Source organism: Somniosus microcephalus, chromosome 28 (assembly GCF_052327205.1).
Source record: "Somniosus microcephalus isolate GS21.2 chromosome 28, FLI_Smic_1.0, whole genome shotgun sequence".
In the NCBI taxonomy this organism is placed as follows: domain Eukaryota; kingdom Metazoa; phylum Chordata; class Chondrichthyes; order Squaliformes; family Somniosidae; genus Somniosus; species Somniosus microcephalus.
In genome coordinates this window covers 34,855,719-34,878,953 of record NC_141014.1, presented here as the reverse complement: position 1 = coordinate 34,878,953, position 23,235 = coordinate 34,855,719, and the positions used below count along the sequence as shown (strand labels likewise).

General features: G+C 48.9%; 1 protein-coding gene across 1 annotated transcript in view; it reads right to left on the bottom strand.

Moving 5' to 3' along the window:
- Positions 1-2,134: 2,134 nt before the first annotated feature.
- LOC147099535 (vesicular glutamate transporter 1) overlaps positions 2,135-23,235 on the bottom strand; it is a 109,938-nt gene continuing 88,837 nt past the window's right edge. The window contains exons 5-12 of the mRNA XM_085969769.1: positions 17,352-17,439; positions 14,558-14,644; positions 11,940-12,082; positions 11,006-11,155; positions 8,088-8,220; positions 4,627-4,737; positions 4,276-4,403; positions 2,135-2,479 (exon numbers count right to left, since the gene is read on the bottom strand). Coding sequence (XP_085825895.1) covers positions 2,147-2,479; positions 4,276-4,403; positions 4,627-4,737; positions 8,088-8,220; positions 11,006-11,155; positions 11,940-12,082; positions 14,558-14,644; positions 17,352-17,439 — 1,173 coding nt within the window. The 3' untranslated portion in view covers positions 2,135-2,146. The remainder of the gene's footprint in view (positions 2,480-4,275; positions 4,404-4,626; positions 4,738-8,087; positions 8,221-11,005; positions 11,156-11,939; positions 12,083-14,557; positions 14,645-17,351; positions 17,440-23,235) is intronic.

The following is a 23,235-nucleotide window of genomic DNA, read 5'->3' as shown; positions in this document are numbered from 1 at the left end:
ATGGTGACCTGCTGGATCTGGTGGTTGGCAACCTGCTGGATCGTGTAGCTTCTGCCGCAGGCCATAATGCCAACCTCCAGATCTCAAGTTACGGCACCTGGGCCTGATCCTGCGGGAAAGGGAAAGGGAGGCAGAACTGCCTGTGACCTCCCTCACCTTCCGGCCCATTCACACAGTGAGATATAGGAGCTGCACAGGAGACATGTAACTGGTTTGGAAAGAATATGGGAGGCAAACTCAATTTTCATGGCTGATTTCACGGCAAGATTTGTGACATCAGCCTTCTGACCTGGGGGGATGGTGGTGGTCAGGGTGAGGAGTCTAATTGGGAAATAAGTGAAAGTAACTTGAAAAGGGACACACACACACACACACCACGTGCACACAGACACAAACACAGACACGCACACGTACACAGACACAGAAACACACAGAGTCCCCGGGTGTTAGAGCTATGCAGTTGCAGGGGGTCCCGAGCGGATCCGGACTCCTGAAACCGGCCACTCGCTGGCCACATCTCTCAGGCTGACACACTCCGCTCCTGCACGACTGGTCCGGACAGAACCTCCCCTTTTCCACGGGCCCTCTCCCCCCTCCCCCCACCCACAAGCAAGCTCCGCCCCTGCCCGAGGGAGAAGGGTACAATTTCCACAGCTCCGCTCCCCGGTGCTCACTGGGAGCATTTAATCGCTACATTGTCCACTCTCAGCTTCCGGGCTTCCCATTCCCTTTAATAGAAAAACGGCTGGGGCTGGGAGCACGCGATGCTGCGGAACGGACCCCTGCCGATCACCAATGACGGGCGTGGCGGAAAGCATTCCCGTCGGGGCAGGGGTGTGCCCGGTTTGCCTCGTGAGGGAGATAAGAACATAAGATCATAAGAATTAGGAGCGGGAATTGGCCATTTGGCCCTTCGAGCCTGCTCCGCCATTCAATAGGATCATGGCTGATCTTCAACCTAAACTCCACTTTCCTGCCCGATCTCCATATCACTCGATTCCCCTGGAGTCCAGAAATCTATCCACCTCTGCCTTGAATATACTCAAAGACTCAGCATCCACAGCCCTCTGGGGCAGAGAATTCCAAAGATTCACAACCCTCAGTGAAGAAATTCCTCCTCATCTCAGCCTTAAATGGCCGACCCCTTATCCTGAGACTGTGCCCCTAGTTCTAGACACTCCAGCCAGGGGAAAAAACCTCTCAGCATCTACCCTGTCAATCCCCCTCAGAATCTTATATGTTTCAATGAGATCACCTCTCATTCTTCTAAACGCCCGGGAATATAGGCCCAATCTACTCAAGCTCTCCTCATAGGACAACCCGCTCATCCCAGGGGTCAATCAATAGATTTACCGCTATTGTATCTCATCGAGATTAAGGGGACAGAATAAACCTGGGACTCCACTTCGAAAGCCGCCCTAATGTAGTAATTGGAGGGAGCGGCCTTGGGGAGGGGAGGGTGTGTGTTGGGGATTGGCCTTAGATCTTCCAACCACTCAAGCTATTAGACCCCTACCACCAACCCACACCGCCCCCCACCTCGCCTTTGTCTGTACGAGCTTGCAATCAGTGGTAATCCCTCCAGCCCCCCAAAATAAAAATGACTGAGAAGAAAACATAAAAAGCGCGGGGAAGGAATGGTTACAACAGGACGGGATACAATATCGCTTCCTGGCCACAGCTCCGATGAAGAAAGACAGAAATAGTTTCACCGGAAAGTGTCCCAACGCACTAAGGGCACTACGCACAATTTCTCACACCAGCCGCCTTTCTCGGCCGCACACACACACACACACACACACACACTAGACACCACTAGAATGATGCTCTTTCACCTTGCTTTGAATGGCTAGCAAGGTGAAGTTGAACTTTTAAACAATTGGTTACTTATGTACATAAAATTCCACATCGCCTTCTCCACAAGCCTTGTTTCCCGTTGATTTTGTTTTATTGTGTTGGTGTCTGTTATGAATCTTGTGATCCAGGAAGAATGACTCATGAACTAACACTGGACGCCGCCAGCTGGCTGTCCAGTGTTCTTTCATGAGCCATTCTTCCTGGATCATAAGATTCATAACAGTGTCGTTGTGTATGCTTCCCTCCCCCCGCCCACCCCCACCCCCACCACCCGTCCTCGACTCGACGCTCAGGACAAGTCCCTGTCTTGCGCGCTGCCGTACATGTAAGCATCCTTCCCCTGTTCCTGGATGAACTCCTCCTTCTTGTCCCACTCGTTGGCCCACCCTCTGTTGGTGACGTTGGTCGGGTCGGTAGCCCCGTAGCTCCCGTAGCCCTGGACGGCGTCCTCCGCCTCATTGGCCAGCTCGTCCTCGTGGATGAAGCCGCACTTCTCGTCGCTCAGCTCCTCGGGCTCGGCCCAGGGCTGCTTCTCGCCGGAGGCGAAGATGCCGTAGAATATGACGCCCGCGTAGTGAACCAGGGCCGCGATTAGGAAGACGTATTGCCATTCTTCTCGCGACTTTGGGGGAAATGAGAAAAAGTACGTGACGTAAGAAAACCACTAGGCACTTGGTCAGAGTATTAAACAAGGCTTTAATCGACTGTTTCACAACATGGAAGTCTAGTTATCCTTCACTAGTTCCTGTTTACAAAATGTCCCTGAGCAAGCTGGGCCCATGCCCGAGTATTTATACTCTCCCTGGACAGCGCCACCAGCAGGCCGCCCAGTATATTTCATAAGTCATTTCTACATGAATGGCACGATTTATGTCAGTACGATAGCTGTTAGAGAAGCGTCAGAGATAATATGACTACTGTCCACAGAGGCGTAGGCCAAGATATTAACCCCTCAAGCGGCGGATGGGAGATGGTCGCCGGGGGGGTGAGGGGAGGTTAAAGAGATAAATACGGGGAATGTGACCCCAACATAATGCCCACCCGCCCGCTGCCTTTTTTTATGGTGGCAGATGTCGAGGCGTCTGAATGTCCCGCCGTTCAGAGGTGGGGTGTTCAATTAACCTTTTTAAATTGGGCACCCACAGTGCATTTCGCGGCCCGATTTAAAATAACATTATTTAAATTAAAATGCGCGGGTTCAGGTTCCCCTTCAAGTCACACACCACCCCGACTAGGGCATATAATCGGCCGTTCCTTCATCGTCGCTGGGTCAAAATCCTGGAACTCCCTCCCTAACAGCGCTGTGGGAGCACCTTCACCACACGGACTGCAGCGGTTCAAGAAGGCGGCTCACCACCACCTTCTCAAGGGGCGGCTAGGTTGATGGGCAATAAATCGGAACATAGGAACAGGAGGAGGACATTTAGCCCCTGGAGCCTGTTCTGCCAGCCAATGAGATCATGGCTGATCTGCGACCCAACTCCATTTATGCCCCATATCCCTCTATACCTTTGGTTAACAGAAAATTTATCAATCACAGATTTAAAATTAACAATTGATCCAGCATCAACTACCTCTTGCGGAAGAGAGTTCCAAACTTCAGCCACCCTTTGCGTGGAGAAATGTTTCCTAACTTCACTCCTGAAAGGCTTGGCTCTAACTTTTAGGCTATGACCCCTAGTCCTTGGCCAAATCTGGAGTTGGACAATCCCCTCCCTCCCTGAGTTGGCCAAACCAAACTCCGCCGCTGGAACATTACCCTAGTTGGCAGCTTTGCCCACTAGCGTTGGAACGCTGTGGGGGCAGCAGAAAACCTCTCAACTAATCCCTTTGATAAAGGGATTACAAAACATACAAAAAATCAAATCCTCAGCAAAAGTACTGAGCAGTTGAGAAAATATCAATAATTAATGTGTTTAAAATGATGAGGGGCCCAGATAGAGTGGATAGGAAGGACCTATTTCCCTCAGCAGAGAGGTCAATAACCAGGGGACTTAGATTTAAAGTAATTGGTAGATGGATTAGAGGGGAGTTGAGGAGACCCAGAGGGTGGTGGGGGTCTGGAACTCACTGCCCGAAAGGGTGGTAGAGGCAGAAACCCTCATCGCATTTAAAAAGTACTTGGATGTGCACTTGAAGTGCCGTAACCTACAGGGCCACGGACCAAGAGCTGGAAAGTGGGATTAGGCTGGATAGTTCTTTGTCGGCCGGCACGGACACGATGGGCCGGAATGGCCTTCTTCCGTGCTGTAAACTTCTACGACTCTATGAATTAACATGTCCTCGGGAGGATCTTCAAAGGCAATTTGTCATTGTGAAATTCCAATTTTCCACGCTTGTAGCGCATGGAGTTCCAAGGGAACATTGAGTTCCTCAACAAAGGTTCTAAACTATGGCATTTTATTTACGATTCCTCACCTTGTGCTTAGTCATGGCTCCCACAATTATAGGGCACACCATCCCGGATAAAGTCCCGACCCCATTGGATAGTCCCATCAGAATACTGGCGTAACGCGGGGCAATGTCCAGATGGTTGACATTGAAGCCTTTAGTGGAAAAAGAAACAGATAGAAGAGATGAGACGGGACGGATTAAATCGAGTCACGTCCCCATCTGTGCGGTGCTAAATTGTGAACAAATAACACATGCTAACATATGATAATATATGATAATACAATCGCACTTATGCTAATGGCTCGATACAGGCAAATTGGTTTCCTAAAACTACATGATGAAATTACAGGAAGCGGGGATCAAAACGCTAATCACCTGAGATTGCGAATCCACTGAAGCCTACAGCTAGGACGAGGAAGGAGATCGCCACACCTTTAGTGTGAGAGAAACCCACCACTAGCAGAAAGGTTGCTTCCATCCCAAAGCCTTTAGATAAAGAGGAAGAAAGCGTAACAGAGCAGAATGAGGGCATTACATCCAACAGCGAAGAATTAATACGACGGCAACTTGCATTTAGATAGCGCCTTCAGCACGGTCAAACAAAAAAATTTGACACCAAGCCGCAAAACGAGATATTAGGACAGGTGAGCCAAAAGCTTGGTCGAAGAGTTTTAAGGAGTTTTAGGTTTTTAGGAGCGTCTTAAAGGAGGAGATAAAGGCAGAGAGGTTTAGGGAGTGAATTCCACAGTTTAGGGCCCTATGAATCCATTCTCACAGTTACCATTACAAAGCAGTGGCTGTGCCCACCAGGAATCTATCTTACCGACAGAATCCAGAGGCCCCCCCACCATTAGTACCAACAGATTTTGAAGTATCTCTCTTAATCCATTGAAGTGGACAGTGTAAATGGATTTAAGACACAACTATATCAACTTCAAAAAAAAAGAAAGACTTGCATTTATATAGCGTCTTTCACGACCTCAGGTCATCCCAAAGCGCTTTACAGCCAATGAAGTACTTTTTGAAGTGTAGTCACTGTTGTAATGTAGAAAACGCAGCAGCCAATTTGAGCACAGCAAGCTCCCACAAACAGCAATGAGATAAATGACCATCTGTTTTTTTAGTGATGTTGATTGAGGGATAAATATTGGCCCCAGGACACCAGGGAGAACTCCCCATCTCTTGTTTGAAATAGTGCGGTGTGGTATTGTGGTAAACCACTTTTATCGTTCACTATCGTTACACTATGGTTATCACTGTTTATATCGTTACACTATGGTTATCACTGTTTACACTGTTGTATCACTACACAAGGTCACCTCTTGTCACGCTGTTATACCTGGGCTGACCACAGTTGACTCCGCCCATGACTCCGCCTGCTTGCCCAGGTATAAAGGTGGTCGACTGGCTGGTATTCCTCCTTGTTGGATCCGATCACCCACGAGGGTGGGCTCTGTTATTTAGCCAATAAAAACCTACAGTTACTATCTTAACTCGTCGCTTTTCATTGGATGAATTGATAGGTATATCAGATATATTACATCCACCTGAGAGAGCAGACGGCCTCAGTTTAAGCCTAAATTTTGTGGTCAAGTCTCATGGATTTGAACCCACAACCTTCTGCCTCAGAGGCAAGAGTGCTACTCACTGAGCCACAGGGAGAATGAACAGATTGGTGAATATGGGAGGAGGGAAGTGGATGGCCAGATCATCTGAATGCGATTAGAACATTAAAAAAAAATTAGTTCATGGGATGTGGGCGTCCCTGGCAAGGCCGGCATTTATTGCCCATCCCCTAATTGCCCCTTGAGAAGGTGGTGGTGAGCCTCCTTCTTGAACCGCTGCAGTCCGTGTGGTGAAGGTGCTCCCACGGCGCTGTTAGGGAGGGAGTTCCAGGATTTTGACCCAGCGATGATGAAGGATCGGCCGATATATTTCCAAGTCAGGATGGTGTGTGACTTGGAGGGGAACTTGGAGGTGGCGGTGTTCCCATGCGCCTGCTGCCCCTTGTCCTTCTAGGTGGAAGAGTTCGCAGGTTTGGGAGGTGCTGCCGAAGAAGCCTTGGCGAGTTGCTGCAGTGCATCTTGTAGATGGTACACACTGCAGCTACGGTGCGCCGGTGGTGGAGGGAGTGACTGTATAAGGTGGTGGATGGGATGCCAATCAAGCGGGCTGCTTTGTCCTGGATGGCGTCGAGCTTCTTGTGTGTTGTTGGAGCTGCACTCATCCAGGCAAGTGGAGAGTATTCCATCACACTCCTGACTTATGCCTTGTCGATAGTGGAAAGGCTTTGGGGAGTCAGGAGGTGAGACACTCGCCGCAGAATACCCAGCCTCTGACCTGCTCTTGTAGCCACAGTATTTATGTGGCTGGTCCAGTTAAGTTTCTGGTCAATGGTGACCCCCAGGATGTTGATGGTGGGGGATTAAACTTGTTGGGCCAAATGCTCTTTTCCTGTTCCTACTGCAGAGAGTCAGTAGTTTCAGGCTGCTGGGGGTGCCTGGGAGCAGGAGCCGCCCAGTTCTTTTGGCAAGAGTGACTGAAGGCCGGCTGCTAAGGGACAGGAGTCGCTCAGTTTGTTCATACCTGAGGGCAAGTTGACGAATAAGGGAAAGGGGCAAATCCGCACAAATTGGCAGCCATGGCGTAAGCTGACCCAGGAATTTAATTGAGACGTTGAGGCAAAGTAGTAGATGGAAATCAATGTATGAACAACAGCAACTTGCATTTATATAGCGCCTTTAACGTAGTAAAACGTCCCAAGGCGCTTCACAGGAGCGTTATCAAACAAAATGTAGATCAGTGAGCACAGGGGGTGATGGGCGGACGGCCCATGGTGCGAGTTAGGATACTCGCAGCAGTGTTTCGGATAAGCTCAAGTTTACAGATGGTGCGAGGTGGGAGTCCGGGCCTGGGGAGCTGGAATAGTCAAGTCTAGAGGTAGCAAAGGCCCGGGTGAGGACATAGCGGGCCGGATATTCCGATGCCTACAGGTGTGCACACGCTGTGTACACGCCCGTAGGGACATCGGAAATGCCGGTTTCAGGCATGCACAGCGTGCGCGCACTAAACGGCGGTATTTCCGATCTGTCCAGAAAGCTCTGGACAGATCGGACGCCTGCCCTGGAGAAGGGCCTCTGTGGGGGGAGAGTTCCGCTTTCTGCACAACCTCCGCCCGCTGAAAACCCTTAGAAATCTTACGCCTGGTAAAAGCAGGAGTAAGGCCTGCTTTTACCAGCATAAGAGTTGAAAAAAGTAACAAAAAAACATTTTTTTCCACTCATTTATCTTTTAAAAAAGGTAAGTTTATTTTTAGCCCCGTAAAAAACTTTATTTTTTTCAAAAAACTAAATTTTTGTTTAAAATATTTAATTTATTGTAATTTCAACTCATTTTAAAAATGTGATGTTTTAAAAAAAATGTATTTAATGTTTTACAGTGTTTTTGGGGTGATCTCCATTCATATATTTGACAGGTCTATCTGTCAAGTGTATGAAGGGAGATTCCCTCCTTCTATTGGCTCCCCATGGCCCACGTGATCCCAGGGACGCTTGTGAACCGCCTGCGCCTCTGGGATACGTGGGCCCTGCGCACTTCGAGTTTGGAGATGCCCAGGAGCGGAAGTATACACACCTCGGGATCCCTCGGGTAAGTGCGTAGATTTTTTTCCAGATCGGAAGCCTCCGCACACGGGAAGCCTCCGATCGGAAAATACGGGCCAGCATGTTGGCACATAAATGGGCACCATGCGTGACGAGGAATTGGTCTTATTCCCGTTACGGTTCAGGGCAGTAATGTCGGGAAGCTCACTGTCGGCCTGCCCTGCACAAACACACCTCCGCAGTTCATCATTTTCCTGACGTTGGTGGTGGACATGAGGTTCTTGGTTCTGAGGTGGTCCGCTAACTGTCCACCAATGGGCACGATGATCGTCATGACGAGATGGGGGAGAGCAGACAGCAGGCCTACCTGTGTTGAGAGGAAGTTGAACATGGAATTAACAATCTGAAATGCAGTTGGGCCCACGTCATAGAGCCATAGAGTCATAGGCCTAGAAATTGGGTTGGGGCGCCAAAGTGGCGCTAAAGTCGCCTGAGCGCAGGATTTAGCGCAGCGTTCGAGGCTTTAGCGATCGTCAGATATTCAGTTCCATTGCCCCTAGAGGGAGACGGGGCGAGGCTCGAGGCGCTCCGCGTCTCTCTTAGGGCGCTGAAACTGAATATCGCAGCGCAATGTGCCACAGCGCCACACGCTGCGGCACGGCACGCTGCGGTACTGCAGGCCTTCCTCCCATTGTTAAGGGGGAGGGGCCTGCAACAGCGCGATCCCTGATCGCGAGTGCCGGCAAACGAGCCCGGCACCAAGGAGACGTGCCGGGCTCTCGGGAAACAGCCGGCAATGCCGCGGGGGGGGGTGGTCAGGAGGCCGGGGACGGAGGTGCTGGCAGGCGGCCGCCGCACCTCCACCTTAACTTGCGCCGCTGCCGGCACAGTAAGGCCCTGTGAACCGGGCGCGGGTAGCGAGCGGCGCAACTGCGGCGTTCGCTAGCAAATATTGCGAACGGGGCGCGAATGGGGCGCTGCGCACACCGATGACGTCATCGGTGGCGGTGCAGCGCAAATGCCTAACGCCACCATTAGCGCCCCTGCTGAATATCGCGGGAGGCGCAGCCAGTGGCGCTACAGCCACTGACTGCCTCTTTAGGCGCTAACAGGTGGCGCTACTCACCCAATTTTTCCCCCATAGAGTTATACAGCACAGAAAGAGGCCCTTCAGCCCATCATGTCCGCGCTGGCCATCAAGCCCTGTCTATTCTAATCCCATTTTCCAGCACTTGGTCCGTAGCCTTGTATGCTATGGCGTTTCAAGTACTCATCTAAATGCTTCTTGAATGTTGTGAGGGTTCCTGCCTCCACCACCCTTTCAGGCAGTGAGTTCCAGATTCCAGCCACCCTCTGGGTGAAAAAGTTTTTCCTCAAATCCCCTCTAAACCTCCTGCCCCTTACCTTGAAACTATGCCCCCTGGTGATTGACCCCTCTACTAAGGGGAAAAGTTCCTTTCTATCTACCCTATCTATGCCCCTCATAATCTTGTACACCTCAATCACGTATTGTCAACTCTTTCTCCCCGGGTACTGGCAGCTCTCGAATTGACTTCCCAAACATGCTGGGGTGGAAATTACTCTTGATGTACGCCCCGCCCGATATTCAGCTCATTGCCTGCTTTGCGCTACCAACCAGGACGAATTTCTACCCAGCTGAGCTGACTCAGTGGCCTGGCGAGCTTCCATCACATGGAACGTACAGCACAGAAACAGGCCATTCGGCCCGACTGCTCCGTGCCGGTGTTTATGCTCCACACGAGCCTCCTCCCACCCCTCTTCATCTCACCCTATCTGCACATCCTCCTATTCCTTTCTCCCTCATGTGTTTATCTAGCTTCCCCTTTAAGGCACCTGTGCTGTTCGCCTCAACCACTCCAGGTGGTAACGAGTTGCACATTCTCACCCGTCTCTGAATAAAGAAGTTTCTCCTGAGTTCCTTATTGGATTTAAACGTAGAAGATAGGAGCAGGAGTAGGCCATTCGGCCCCTCGAGCCTGCTCCGCCATTCAATGAGATCATGGCTGATCATCCAAATTCAGTACCCTGTCCCTGCTTTCTCCCCATATCCCTTGATCCCTTTAGCCTTAAGAAATATATCGAACTCCTTCTTGAATATATTTAATGAATTGGCCTCTACTGCCTTCTGTGGTAGAGAATTCCACAGGTTCACCACTCTCTGGGTGAAGAAATTCCTCCTCATCTCTGTCCTAAATGGCTTACCCCTTATCCTTAGACTGTGACCCCTGGTTTGGGACACCCCCGCCATCGGGAACATCCTTCCTGCATCTAGTCTGTCTAGTCCTGTTAGAATGTTATAAGTTTCAATGAGATCCCCTCTCATTCTTCTAAACTCCAACGAGTATAAGCCCAATCAACCCAATCTCTCCTCATATGTCATTCCTGCCATCCCAGGTATCAGCCTGGTGAATCTTCGCTGCACTCCCTCCATGGCAAGAACATCCCTCCTCAGATAAGGCGACCAAAACTGCACACAATACTCAAGATGTGGTCTCACATCTATTTTTTTATTAGTGACATTTATTAGTGACTATCTTATATTTATAGCCCCCGAGTTCTGGTCTCTCCCCAAGTGGAAACATCTTCTCTACGCCCACCCTATCGAACCCTTTCATCATCTTAAAGACGATGGTCACCCCCTCAGTCTTCTCTTTTCTAGAGAAAAGAGCCCCAGGCTGGTCAGTCTCTCCTGATAGTTATAACCTCTCAGTTCTGGCGTCATCCCAGTAAACCTCTTTTTTTTTGGCACCTTCTCCAGTGCCTCTATGTCCTTTATGTAATAGGGAGACCAGAGCCGCGCTCGGTATTCTAAGATGGTCGAATCGGAAAGTGAGCGGTGGGGTGGGGGGAGGTGATGCAGGTCAGGCTCCGACGGTGCTATCGGGGGCCCGGCTGCAATTTTAACCCCAGGCCTACGCGGGGGAAAGCAGTGGCTGGTCTCCCACAACCGACGCAGGCTGAGATCAGGTGGTCTTCCAGCCCCTACGCTCCACCGCCTCAACCGGGAGAAAAATTTGCATTTCACAAAAAAGGGAGGGAGAAAACCAAACAAGAAAGATTAAAAATTGCAGAGGAAATATATATTTTTACAAATAAGCATTTGCTTTACATCGAAAGAACACATCCGGTACCTTGCTGATCTCGAACCCAAACACCTCCTCAAAGTAGGCCGGCTGGCTGATCAGTAGCAGGTAGAAAGTCCAACTGCGGCAGAAGTTGGCCACAACGATGGCGTAGACGGGCATCGAGGTGAAAAACTTGCGCCAGGGCGCCTTGAATTTCTGTCAGAGAGAACACAGCAAACCGGAGGATGAGATCAAGGCCACTCATCCCTGAATCCATTCCCCTCCCCAAGCCTGAAACAACAGAAAATGCTGGAAAACACTCAGCAGGCCAGGCAGCATCCGTGGAGAGAGAAACAGAGTTAACGTTTCAGGTCTGGGACCTCTCCGCCTCTCTCTCCCTCCTCCTTTGAGACGCTCCTTAAAACCCACCTCTCTGACCAAGCTTTTGCTCCTCTGTCCTAATATCTCCTTCTGTGGCTTGGAGTCAAATTTTGTTTTATAATCGCTCCTGTGAAGCGCCTTGGGACGTTTTACTACGTTAAAGGTGCTATATAAATGCAAGTTGATGTTGTTGTTGCAGCAAATTTATTCTCAAGTCTTTTTCTCACATATTTTCCTCACGTATTCAGTCAATTGTCACGATGTAATTGCAAGCTTTGGCCACTGCTTGGCACTGTGGAGCAAGTTTCCGAAGCCTCTCTCGCTCTCAACTCCATCGCAATCTTCTATATAATAAGAAATTTACACTCGTCAACTGCCCGTGGGCAATTTACAAGTTTAAAAAACGTTACTATTAGCAACAATTATTTATTTAGTTTGAGGTTTCCTCCACAGTGCGAACCATTCCCCCCCCCCCCCCCATCCCGAGCACGCAACCTGTTTTCAGCCAACTGCCTCTGTCTCTGCCCATCCACGAGGGGCGTGCTCAAGTTGCCCGTGGCGACCCTTTGACCTTTGGCTTCTGCCCCATACAAGAGGGTAAGAGAAAGCACACACTCACCACCAGAGGGTTCATAAGATTGCCGCCTTCTCCAATAGCCTCCTCTATGTAGGTCCTTTCTTCGTCGGAAATGGTAGGGTGTTTGGCTGGGCTCTCATAAGACACCAGCAGCCAGAATATGTACCACACCATGCCAAAGCTTCCTGTCAGAGACGAGGAATAAAACCTCTTAGATATCAGTAGATTTATTTTCTGATTTTCAACCCCCCTCCTCTCCCGCAGGTGCTGACTCGGGCTGGGATAGACAGGCAGCAAGCTGACTATCCTTCAGGCCTGTCGTTAGGTCATTCAACCATGATGGGGGGGGGGGCGAGGATCAAAGCCTCGCCCAATCCTATCCTCACCCAATGTCCACACATCATGAGTCTTTGGAATGACGTATGGGAATCTTAACTGAGTTTTCCCTCTCACCAGCCCTCTCTCCCCCCCATTCTATCATCACCCCCTTAGCCCAGGTGTGCTCAGTAATTTGAGTTATACAAATATCAATGGGAACATGGATTTAAATGTTATACACGGCTCTATTTAAATGGCCTGTGAAGACAAAATGCTTGGACACTCTATAGGCCCAAAGGCCTTACCAGAGGGTGTTCACTACTGCTATGAATGCGGCACAGCAAGAGAGCCCCAGGTGGGCAGAGGAAACGCTTCAAGGACACCCTCAAAGCCTCCTTGAAAAAATGCAACATCCCCACTGACACCTGGGAATCCCTGGCCCAAGACCGCACAAAGTGGAGGAGAGGCATCCGGGAAGGCGCCGAATACCTCGAGTCTCTTCGCCGGGAGCAAGCGGAAGCCAAGCGCAGGCAGCGCAAGGAGCGCACGTCAACCCAAGCACCCCACACCCACCCGCCCCTTCAACCACCGTCTGCCCCACCTGTGACAGAGACTGTAGGTCCCGCATTGGACTCATCAGCCACCTGAGAACTCATTTTTAATGTGGAAGCAAGTCATCCTCGATTCCGAGGGACTGCCTAAGAAGAAGAAAAATGCTGGGATAACTGTCTTTTCTATTTAAAGAGAGGGAAAAAGGAAGAGTAAATCAGGGGAACAGATTAGCAGCAGTTGGTCATCCTCTTCAGGCCATGTGATTGTCACAGCTTGGGTCCTTTAGCATGTTTAAGTTTTTCGACATGAGGTGATGCCTCAGATATTGGGCTTGCGACTGAAAATCTCACAGCGAGAACCTGTCCAGTGTTGACAAGTCTGTGTTTACCTGATGTGCCTGTACAGGAGCTGACACTGAGGCACACACGGGCCGTACGGCACCAAACTGGGAGTGAATCGTTCCCTTTTACGATTTGATTTCGGAGGTTGCTTCCCTGATTGAGAAGATTGGGAGTGCGGATGAGAATGTGACGGTGCCCTGGGTGCCTCGATGTGTTGCTAGCTGTCTCCGCCTTCCAGTGTGTGTCAGTGAGGTGTATGCACTGACTTGATGACCAGCTCTTCTGTCACCAGCACAGCCTACCTCAAAGGTCTTAAATATCAATTGTTGTGCTGGGTCTATAACCTACTATCACATGGTTATACATGAGCCGACACTGAGACACACACAGACACACCGTACAGTACCAGACAGGAGTGAATCGTTCTCTTTTACCCTGTGTGTACTGTACAGGTACAGGAGCCGACACTGAGACACACACGGGCCGTACAGTACCAGACAGGAGTGAATTGTTCCCTTTTACCCTGTGTGTACTGTACAGGTACAGGAGCCGACACTGAGACACACACGGACCGTACAGTACCAGACAGGAGTGAATTGTTCCCTTTTACCCTGTGTGTACTGTACAGGTACAGGAGCCGACACTGAGACACACACGGGCCGTACAGTACCAGACAGGAGTGAATTGTTCCCTTTTACCTGCTGTGTACTGTACATGTACAGGAGCCGACACTGAGACACTCACTGACACACTATACAGTACCAGACAGGAGTGAATCGTTCCCTTTTACCCTGTGTGCACTGTACATGTACAGGAGCCGACACTGAGACACTCACTGACACACCGTACAGTACCAGACAGGAGTGAATCATTCTCTTTTACCCTGTGTGTACTGTACATGTACAGGAGCCGACACTGAGACACTCACTGACACACTGTACAGTACCAGACAGGAGTGAATCGTTCCCTTTTACCCTGTGTGTACTGTACATGTACAGGAGCCGACACTGAGACACTCACTGACACACCGTACAGTACCAGACAGGAGTGAATCATTCTCTTTTACCCTGTGTGTACTGTACATGTACAGGAGCTGACACTGAGACACTCACTGACACACCGTACAGTACCAGACAGGAGTGAATCGTTCTCTTTTACCCTGTGTGTACTGTACAGGTACAGGAGCTGACACTGAGACACACACGGGCCGTACAGTACCAGACAGGAGTGAATTGTTCCCTTTTACCTGCTGTGTACTGTACATGTACAGGAGCCGACACTGAGACACTCACTGACACACCGTACAGTACCAGACAGGAGTGAATCATTCACTTTTACCCTCTGTGTACTGTAGTTCTGTAACCTTTGGACTGTAACACCAGTGTGTGCAATGGTTATACTCATCAAGCTAAACAGAAAGCTGCCCCCTCCCTCCCCCCCAGTACATACCGTAGACATAGAAGACTGAAGACCACCCTGAGTACTGGACGAGGACCCCTGCCAGAGGCATTGCCACCACTGCTCCTGCATAGGAACCTGCAAAGGAAAGGATGCACATCTGAGGTGGGACACTAGTGAGTAGTGGAACAGTAGGAACAGGAGGAGGCCGTTCAGCCCCTCGAGCCTTTACCGTCATTCAATTAGATCATGGCTGATCTATACCTCAACCCCTTTGCTCCATAGCCATTGACCGCATTACCCAACAAAAATCTATAGCTCTTGGTACAGGGTCGCCAACTCTGGTTGGACGTACTCTTGGAGGTTTCATCACATGACCTCCTGCCTCCAACCGCCCCGCCCCCGCGCTCCCGCCATTGGTCGCCCAACACGTCCATCCCCGCGGAGCCCCGCCTTGCCAGCCAATTGGAAAGCGAAAAGACTCTTCGTTAGTCTATCGGAGGAATCCCGACTGTCAGTCAAACAGCCTTTATTTTCCATTTCCAATATTTTTATAACTTAATAAACAGAAACGTTCAAAGAAATTGAAAAACAAAACCCCGCACCATTTTATTTCACGCCCCTACGGTTTTTGTCCCGAGCTGCTCGCGGCAGTGACCTGGCGCTCAATCTTCAATTCCTGGAGACTCCTGGCCAATTCGGGAGAGCTGGCGAGACCCTATCTCAGTATAGGAACGCAGTGAAGGGCTAAAACACAGAGCAGTGCGGGGGGCATTGTATGGTGCAAAGTGCCGTAGTTTGGCCATTGCGTTTCAATCCAGTCCAGATGAATGGGATGGGAATTCCTATACGCTGGCTGTTTTTGATTGAAGCTCCTCCTGTGCCCAGGTGCGCTGAGTCCAATTGCAGCACCGCAAGTGTTCCAACACCTGAGACTAACTCAGCACAACTCAGGAGATTGTACCTGAACTGGGCTGTACGGCTTAATTCCACACTGGGCAGTTTGTGCACCCACAAATACTGTGACTCCTGACATGTGCCTTGTAGATGGTGGAAAGGCTTTGTGGAATTAGGAGGCGAGACACTCGCTGCAGAATACCTAGCCTCTGACCTGCTCTTGTTGCCACAGTATTTGTGTGGCTGGTCCAGTTAAGTTTCTGGTTAATGGTGACCCCCAGGATGTTGATGGTGGGGGATTCGGCGATGGTGATGCCGTTAAATGTCAAGGGGCAATGGTTGGACTCTCGCTTGTTGGAGATAGTCATTGCCTGGCACTTGTGTGGCACCAATGTTACTTGCCACTTATCAGCCCAAACCTGACTGTCATCCAGATCTTGCTGCATTTGGGCATGGACTGCTTCATTATCTGAGGAGTTACGAATGGCACTGAACACTGTGCAGTCATCAGCGAACATCTCCACTTCTGACCTAACGATGGAGGGAAGGTCATTGATGAAGCAGCTGAAGATGGTTGGGCCTAGGACACTGCCCTGAGAAACTCCTGCAGCAATGTTCTGGGGCTGTGATGATTGACCTCCAACCACCACAACCGTCTTCCTTTGTGCTAGTTATGACTCCAGCCAGTGGGGAGTTTTCCCCTGATTCCCATTGACTAGCGTTTTACTAAGGCTCCTTGATGCCACACTTGGTCAAATGCTGCCTTGATGTCAAGGGCAGTCACTCTCACCTCACCTCTGGAATTAAGCTCCTTTGTCCATGTTTGGACCAAGGCTGTAACGAGGTCTGGAGCCGAGTGGTCCTGGCGGAACCCAAACTGGGCACCAGTGAGCAGGTTATTAGCGAGTAAGCGCAGCTTGATAGCACTGTCGACGACACCTTCCATCACTTTGCTGATGATTGAGAGTAGACTGATGGGGCGGTAATTGGCTGGATTGGATTTGTCCTGCTTTTTGTGGACAGGACATACCTGGGCAGTTTTCCACATTGTCGGGTAGATGCCAGTGTTGGAGCTGTACTGGAACAGCTTGGCTAGAGGCGTGGCTATTTCTGGAGCACAAGTCTTCAGCACTGCAGCCGGGATGTTGTCGGGGCCCACAGCCTTTGCTGTATCCAGTGCGCTCAGCCGTTTCCTGATATCACGTGGAGTGAATCGAATTGGCTGTAGACTGGCTTCTAACTCAGAGGCGAGAGTGTTACCCACTGGGCCACGGGGAGAACAAACGGACTGGTGAATATGGCGGGAGGTTAGCGGACTGCCAGGCCACCCAAAAAGGGGGTTAGGCTTGTTGGGCCAAATGGTTTTCTCCTATTCCTACAACAGAGAGCCAGTGGCTTAGGTTCTGTTGGCAAGAGAGAGTGAAGGCAGGCTAAGGGACAGGAGTCTCTCAGTTTGTACATATCTAGAGTTAAATTGATGAATAATGGAGAGAGCAGACGGGGCCTCGGCTTAACAGCTCTTGTGAAGGACGGCATCTCCGACAGTGAAGAGCTCCCTTAGTACCGGCACTGACCCTTGAGGGCGAAAACTGGGACAAAGAGGGAGTCTGGCCTCATCAGAGTATAAAAAATACGCTACTTATAAAGCACAGAGGAAAAAAATAGAGGCGGGAAGAGGATATAATATTTTGGAAAATTGCCCAGGCCACTGGGAAAATACAGGGCGAAGGAAAAATCGAATCACGATAGAAAGCGCGATGTCCTGGCAGTAGCGATGGGCTCCAAGGGTCAATGGTGAACAGGCCTTAATGGCGCCACAAAGAGAACGGAACGCCTGCCCTCTCCCACTATGGCCCATTCCCAAAACACTGGCCAGGCCTCTGCCCGGCCACCCTGTGAAAAGAACAGTCGTGATGGTAACAGAGATCAGCCCAAAGAGATGGATTACCACAGAAAGAGGTAGTCGCGAGCCGGCTTCGCTCTAAGGGAGGTGCCCATTTGCTCCAAATTCCATGGCATGCAGGATACGTCACTCCCTGCAGGCAAAATAAACACAGGAAAGTATCAGGTTCGACCGTTTGCCTTTACCGTTAGGGGCAATTAAAGTTAATTCACTGTTTAACAGGGGATACTGCCACAGAAAGTGCGGTGGGAGGTCAATTTTTTTAATTGATAATCGTCCAAAATATTCCCATTCTGATGAAGGGTCCCAGACCTGAAACGTTAACTTTGTTTCTCTCTCCACGGATGCTGCCTGGCCTGCTGAGTATTTCCAGCATTTTCTGTTGTTATTTCAGATTTCCAGCATCCGCAGTATTTTGCTATTATGTATACGTAATATGTGTGTGTGTGTCTGTGTGTGTCACTCATTTGCATTGGCATACGCACCATAGATGTTACAGCTACTCTCCTGGAGGCACTGGTTCATAGGCACATACTGAATCTTGCAGCACAGAAGGAGGCCATTCCACCCATCGTGCCTGTGCTGGCTCTGTGAAGGAGCTCTCCAATTAGTCCCACTCCCCTACTCTTTCCCCATAGCCCTGCTACTTTTTCCTTTTCAAGTATTTATCCAATTCTCTTTTGAAAGTTACTATTGAATCTGCTCCCACCGCCCTTTCAGGCAGTGAACTGCAGATCATAAGAACTTGCTGTGTAAAAAAATGTCTCCTCATCTCTCCCCGGCTCTCTTGCCAATTATCTTAAACCTGTGTCTTCTGGTTACCGACCCTCTTGCTAGTGGAAACAGCTTCTCCTTATCTACTCGATCAAAGTCCTTCATACTTTTGAACACCTCTATTAAATTTCCCTTTAACCTTCTCTGCTCCGAGGAGAACCATCCCAGCTTCTCTGGTCTCTCTGCATAACTGAAGTCCCTCATCCCTGGCGCCATTCTGGAAAATCTCCTCTGTGCCCTCTCCAAGGTCATTTGGATTAACCGTAGGCAGTAGGTCCTTGAAGGGCATGTAAATGCCACCAACAGGAACAGTCCCGAGATACACAGTGGAGGCTTGAAACAAGGATCCATAGTAATTATAGAAACATAGAAGATAGGAGCAGGAGTAGGCCATTCGGCCCCTCAAGCCTGCTCCGCCATTCAATGAGATCATGGCTGATCATCCAAATTCAGTACCCTGTCCCTGCTTTCTCCCCATATCCCTTGATCCCTTTAGCCTTAAGAAATATATCCAACTCCTTCTTGAATATTTTTAATGAATTGGCCTCAACTGCCTTCTGTGGTAGAGAATTCCACAGGTTCACCACTCTCTGGGTGAAGAAATTCCTCCTCATCTCTGTCCTAAATGGCTTACCCCTTATCCTTAGACTGTGACCTCTGGTTCTGGACTCCCCCGCCATCGGGAACATCCTTCCTGCATCTAGTCTGTCTAGTCCTGTTAGAATTTTATAAGTTTCAATGAGATCCCCTCTCATTCTTCTAAACTCCAGCGAGTATAAGCCCAATCGACCCAATCTCAATTAGCAACCTACGTTGCTGTTTGGGCCATCCAGGAAAGTCCCAACTTGTTGGCCAGAACTGCTGCAGTAACCGTGGTTCCGTTGTTACCAACCCATCTGACCAGCACCAAATGCCGGGTTTTTGGCACCTTTCTCTCTGCCTTGACATCCTTCCTAAAGAGTGGTGCCCAGGTGCCACCAACCCTCTGGCATCCTCACTCAAGTGGCCATCCCTCATGTTGGAGCCTAGACGGTGGATGTTAGCAGCCTGTAGAAGACATCACAGGCCTGATCCTGTCCTCGCAGGCAGGAATCAACCGAAAGAGATGACGTGGGGAAGGAACCCTGAGTGAGTTTTCCTCTCCTTAGCAATGGGGACATTGAAGGCAGTTGCCATGGAATCGGCCAACTCAACTCAGGATAGTGATGAAATGTAGGGCCAGCCTGATCTGGTTCGCTCAGTACCAAATTACATATAATTACTGTTACAAATCTCATCATTCATCAAGAAACTACTCGTGAAATAATGCTGGATGGCCAGCTGGTGGCGCCGTCCAAGGAGTATAAATACTCGGGCGTGGGCCCAGCTTGCCCAGGGACATTTTGTAAGACAAGGTACTAGTGAAGTACAACTAGACCTCCATGTTCTGAAACAAGCTAAAAAAAGGGAAGAGGTCCTACAAGTAGAATTTAGGGAGTTAGGAGCCAAGCTAAAAAGTAGGACCTCGAAGGTAGTAATCTCTGGATTACTACCAGTGCCACGTGCTAGTAAGAGTACAGAGAACAGGATAGTTAGGCTAAATACGTGGCTTGAGCAGTGGTGTAAGAGGGAGGGTTTTAAATTTTTGAGGCATTGGAACCAGTTTTGTGGTAGGTGTGACCTATACAAAAGGGACGGTCTACACCTGTGCAGAGATGGAACTGATGTTCTCGGGGTAATTTTTGATAAAGCAGTTCGGGAGCATTTAAACTAGTATGGCAGGGGGCTAGAAACCTATGTAGTGAAATAGAGGAAAGTGAAAGGCAGACAGAAATAAATGGTAAAAGGGTGAGGAACAAAAAACAAAGGGCCAAACTAATTCATAAAAAATGTGAGCATAAAAAAAGCCTGAGGGTTTTATACCTTAATGCGAGAAGCATCAGGAACAAGGTAGATGAATTAGCTGTGGAAATAGAGGTTAATAATTATGATCTAATTGGGATTACGGAAACATGGTTGCAGGGTGAGCAGGGCTGGGAGCTTAACATACAGGGGTATTCAGTATTTAGGAAGGATCGACAAAAAAGAAAGGGAGGAGGGGTAGCATTGCTAGTAAAAGAGGGGATAAATGCAATTGAAAAGAAGGATATTAACTCAGTTAATACAGAATCTATATGGGTGGAGCTAAGAAATAGCGAGGGGCGAAAAACATTAATAGGAGTGGTATATAGGCCTCCAAATAGTAAAATAGAGGTTAGGGAGGGCATCACGAGGGAAATTAGAGAAGCGTGCAATAAGAGCACAGCTGTCATCATAGGTGACTTTAACTTACATATAGATTGGACTAGCCTAATCAGTAAAAATAATGAGGAGGAGGAATTCCTTGAGTGTTTAAGGGATGGTTATCTGGATCAATATGTCGAGGAACCAACTCGGGAACAGGCTATATTGGACTGGGTACTGTGCAATGAGAAGGGACTAATCAGTAATCTTGTTGTACGGGGACCCTTGGGTCAGAGCGATCATAACATGATCGATTTCTCACTCGAAATGGAGAGCGAAGAAATTGACTCAGAGACTAAGGTCCTGAATTTAAACAAGGGGAATTATGATGCCATGAGACGGGAACTGAGTAGGTCTGATTGGACAACGTTCCTGGGAGGACTGGAGGTAGATAAACAATGGCAAACATTTAAAGATAGAATGACAAAATTGCAAAAATTGTTTATACCAATCTGGCATAAAAGGAAATCTAAAAAGGTGACTCAACCGTGGATAACAGGGGAAATTAGAGACAGCATAAAATCCAAAGATAGGGCGTATAAAATAGCCAAAAAAAGCGCCAGAGCGGAAGATTGGGAACAGTTTAAGATAGAGCAAAGGAGGGCAAAGGGCATGATCAAGAGGGGCAAAATAGCTTACGAAAACAAGCTGGCGGAAAATATAAAAACTAACTCCAAAAGCTTTTATAAATATATCAAAAGGAAAAGACTGGTGAAAACCAAAGTTGGTCCATTGCAGTCAGATACGGGGGAATATATAATGGGAAATAAGGAAATGGCAGATCAACTAAATGCATACTTTGGGTCAGTCTTTACGAAGGAAGACACAAAAAACCTCCCTGGGATATTGGGAAAAATAGGGACATTGGCAAAGGAGGAACTGACGCAAATCAATATCTCTAAGGATATGGTGTTAAGGAAGCTAAAGGGATTGAAGGTGGACAAATCCCCAGGGCCTGATAACATGCATCCTAGGGTACTGAAGGAGGTGGCCCTAGAGATAGCGGATGCACTAAGGATGATTTTTCAGAATTCATTAGACTCGGGAACAGTGCCGATGGATTGGAGGGTAGCTAACGTTACCCCACTATTCAAAAAGGGGGGTAGGGAAAAAGCAGGTAATTACAGACCTGTAAGCCTTACATCAGTTGTGGGCAAAATGCTGGAGTCCATCATTAAGGATGAAATAGCGGAGCACTTAGCAAATGGGGACAGGATAGGACAGAGTCAACATGGATTTACAAAGGGTAAATCGTGCTTGACTAATCTATTGGAATTTTTTGAGGGAGTAACTGGTAGAATAGATGGGGGAGAGCCAGTAGATGTGGTGTACCTGGACTTCCAAAAGGCCTTCGATAAGGTCCCACATAAAAGATTAGCATGGAAAATTGAGGCTCATGGGATAAAGGGGAAAGTTTTGGCGTGGATAGGGAACTGGCTGTCAGATAGAAAACAGAGAGTTGGAATAAACGGCTCATTTTCTGAATGGCAGGCAGTAACAAGTGGGGTACCACAGGGATCTGTCCTGGGCCCCCAGCTGTTCACAATTTACATTAATGACCTGGATCAGGGAGTCGGATGCAGCATTTCCAAATTTGCAGACGACACTAAACTAGGAGGTGGGGTGGGCTCAGAGGAAGAGACCAGGAAGCTCCAGAGCGATTTGGACAGACTGGGCGATTGGGCGGATAAATGGCAGATGCACTATAATGTGGACAAGTGCGAAGTTATCCACCTTGGGTGCAGGAACGGGAGGGCAAATTATTATTTAAATGGCAATAGATTGGGAGAGGGGGAAGTACAGAGAGACCTGGGTGTTCTTGTACACCAGTCACTGAAGGCGAGCATGCAGGTGCAACAGGCGGTCAAGAAGGCAAACGGTATGCTGGCCTTCATAGCAAAAGGGTTAGAATACAGGAACAGGGATACCTTGCTGCAGCTGTACAGGGCACTGGTGAGACCACACCTCGAGTACTGTGTACAGTTTTGGTCGCCTCATCTGAGGAAGGATGTTCTTGCCATGGAGGGGGTGCAGCGGCGATTCACCAGGCTGATACCAGGAATGGCGGGAATGACCTATGAGGAGAGACTATGTAGTTTAGGGATGTACACACTGGAGTTTAGAAGATTGAGAGGGGACCTCATAGAAGTGTATAAAATTCTGACAGGTCTAGACAGACTGGATGCAGAAGGAATGTTTCCCTTGGCGGGTGAGAACAGAACTAGAGGACATAATTTAAGGATAAGGGCTAAACCATTTAGGACAGAGATGAGGGGGAATTTCTTCACTCAGAGAGTGGTGAACCTGTGGAACTCATTGCCACAGAGGGCAGTGTACGCCAGCTCATTAAATATATTTAAGAGGGAATTAGATATATTTCTACGGGCAAAAGGGGTTAAGGGTTACGGAGAGAAGGCGGGGACGGGATACTGAATTAAAGGATCAGCCATGATCTCATCGAATGGCGGAGCAGGCACGAAGGGCCGAATGGCCTACTCCTGCTCCTATCTTCTATGTATCTATGTATCTATGTAAGTTGATTAAAGCCTTGCTTTATACTCAAACCAAGTGAGTAGTGAGTTTTATTACGTCAATTACATAGAATTTACAGCACAGTAACAGGCCTATGCTGGTGTTTATGCTCCTCACGAGCCTCCAACCACTCTACTTTCTTCATCTCGATCCATCAGCATAACCTTCTATTCCTTTTCCTCCCTCATGTGCTTATCTAGCTTCCCCTTAAATGCTTCTATGCTATTTGCCTCAACCACTTCCTTTGGTAGCGAGTTCCACATTCTCACCACTCTCTGGGTGAAGAAGTTTCTCCTGAATTCCTTATTGGATTTATTAGTGACCGTCTTATATTCAGGGCCCCTAGTTTTGAACATCCTCT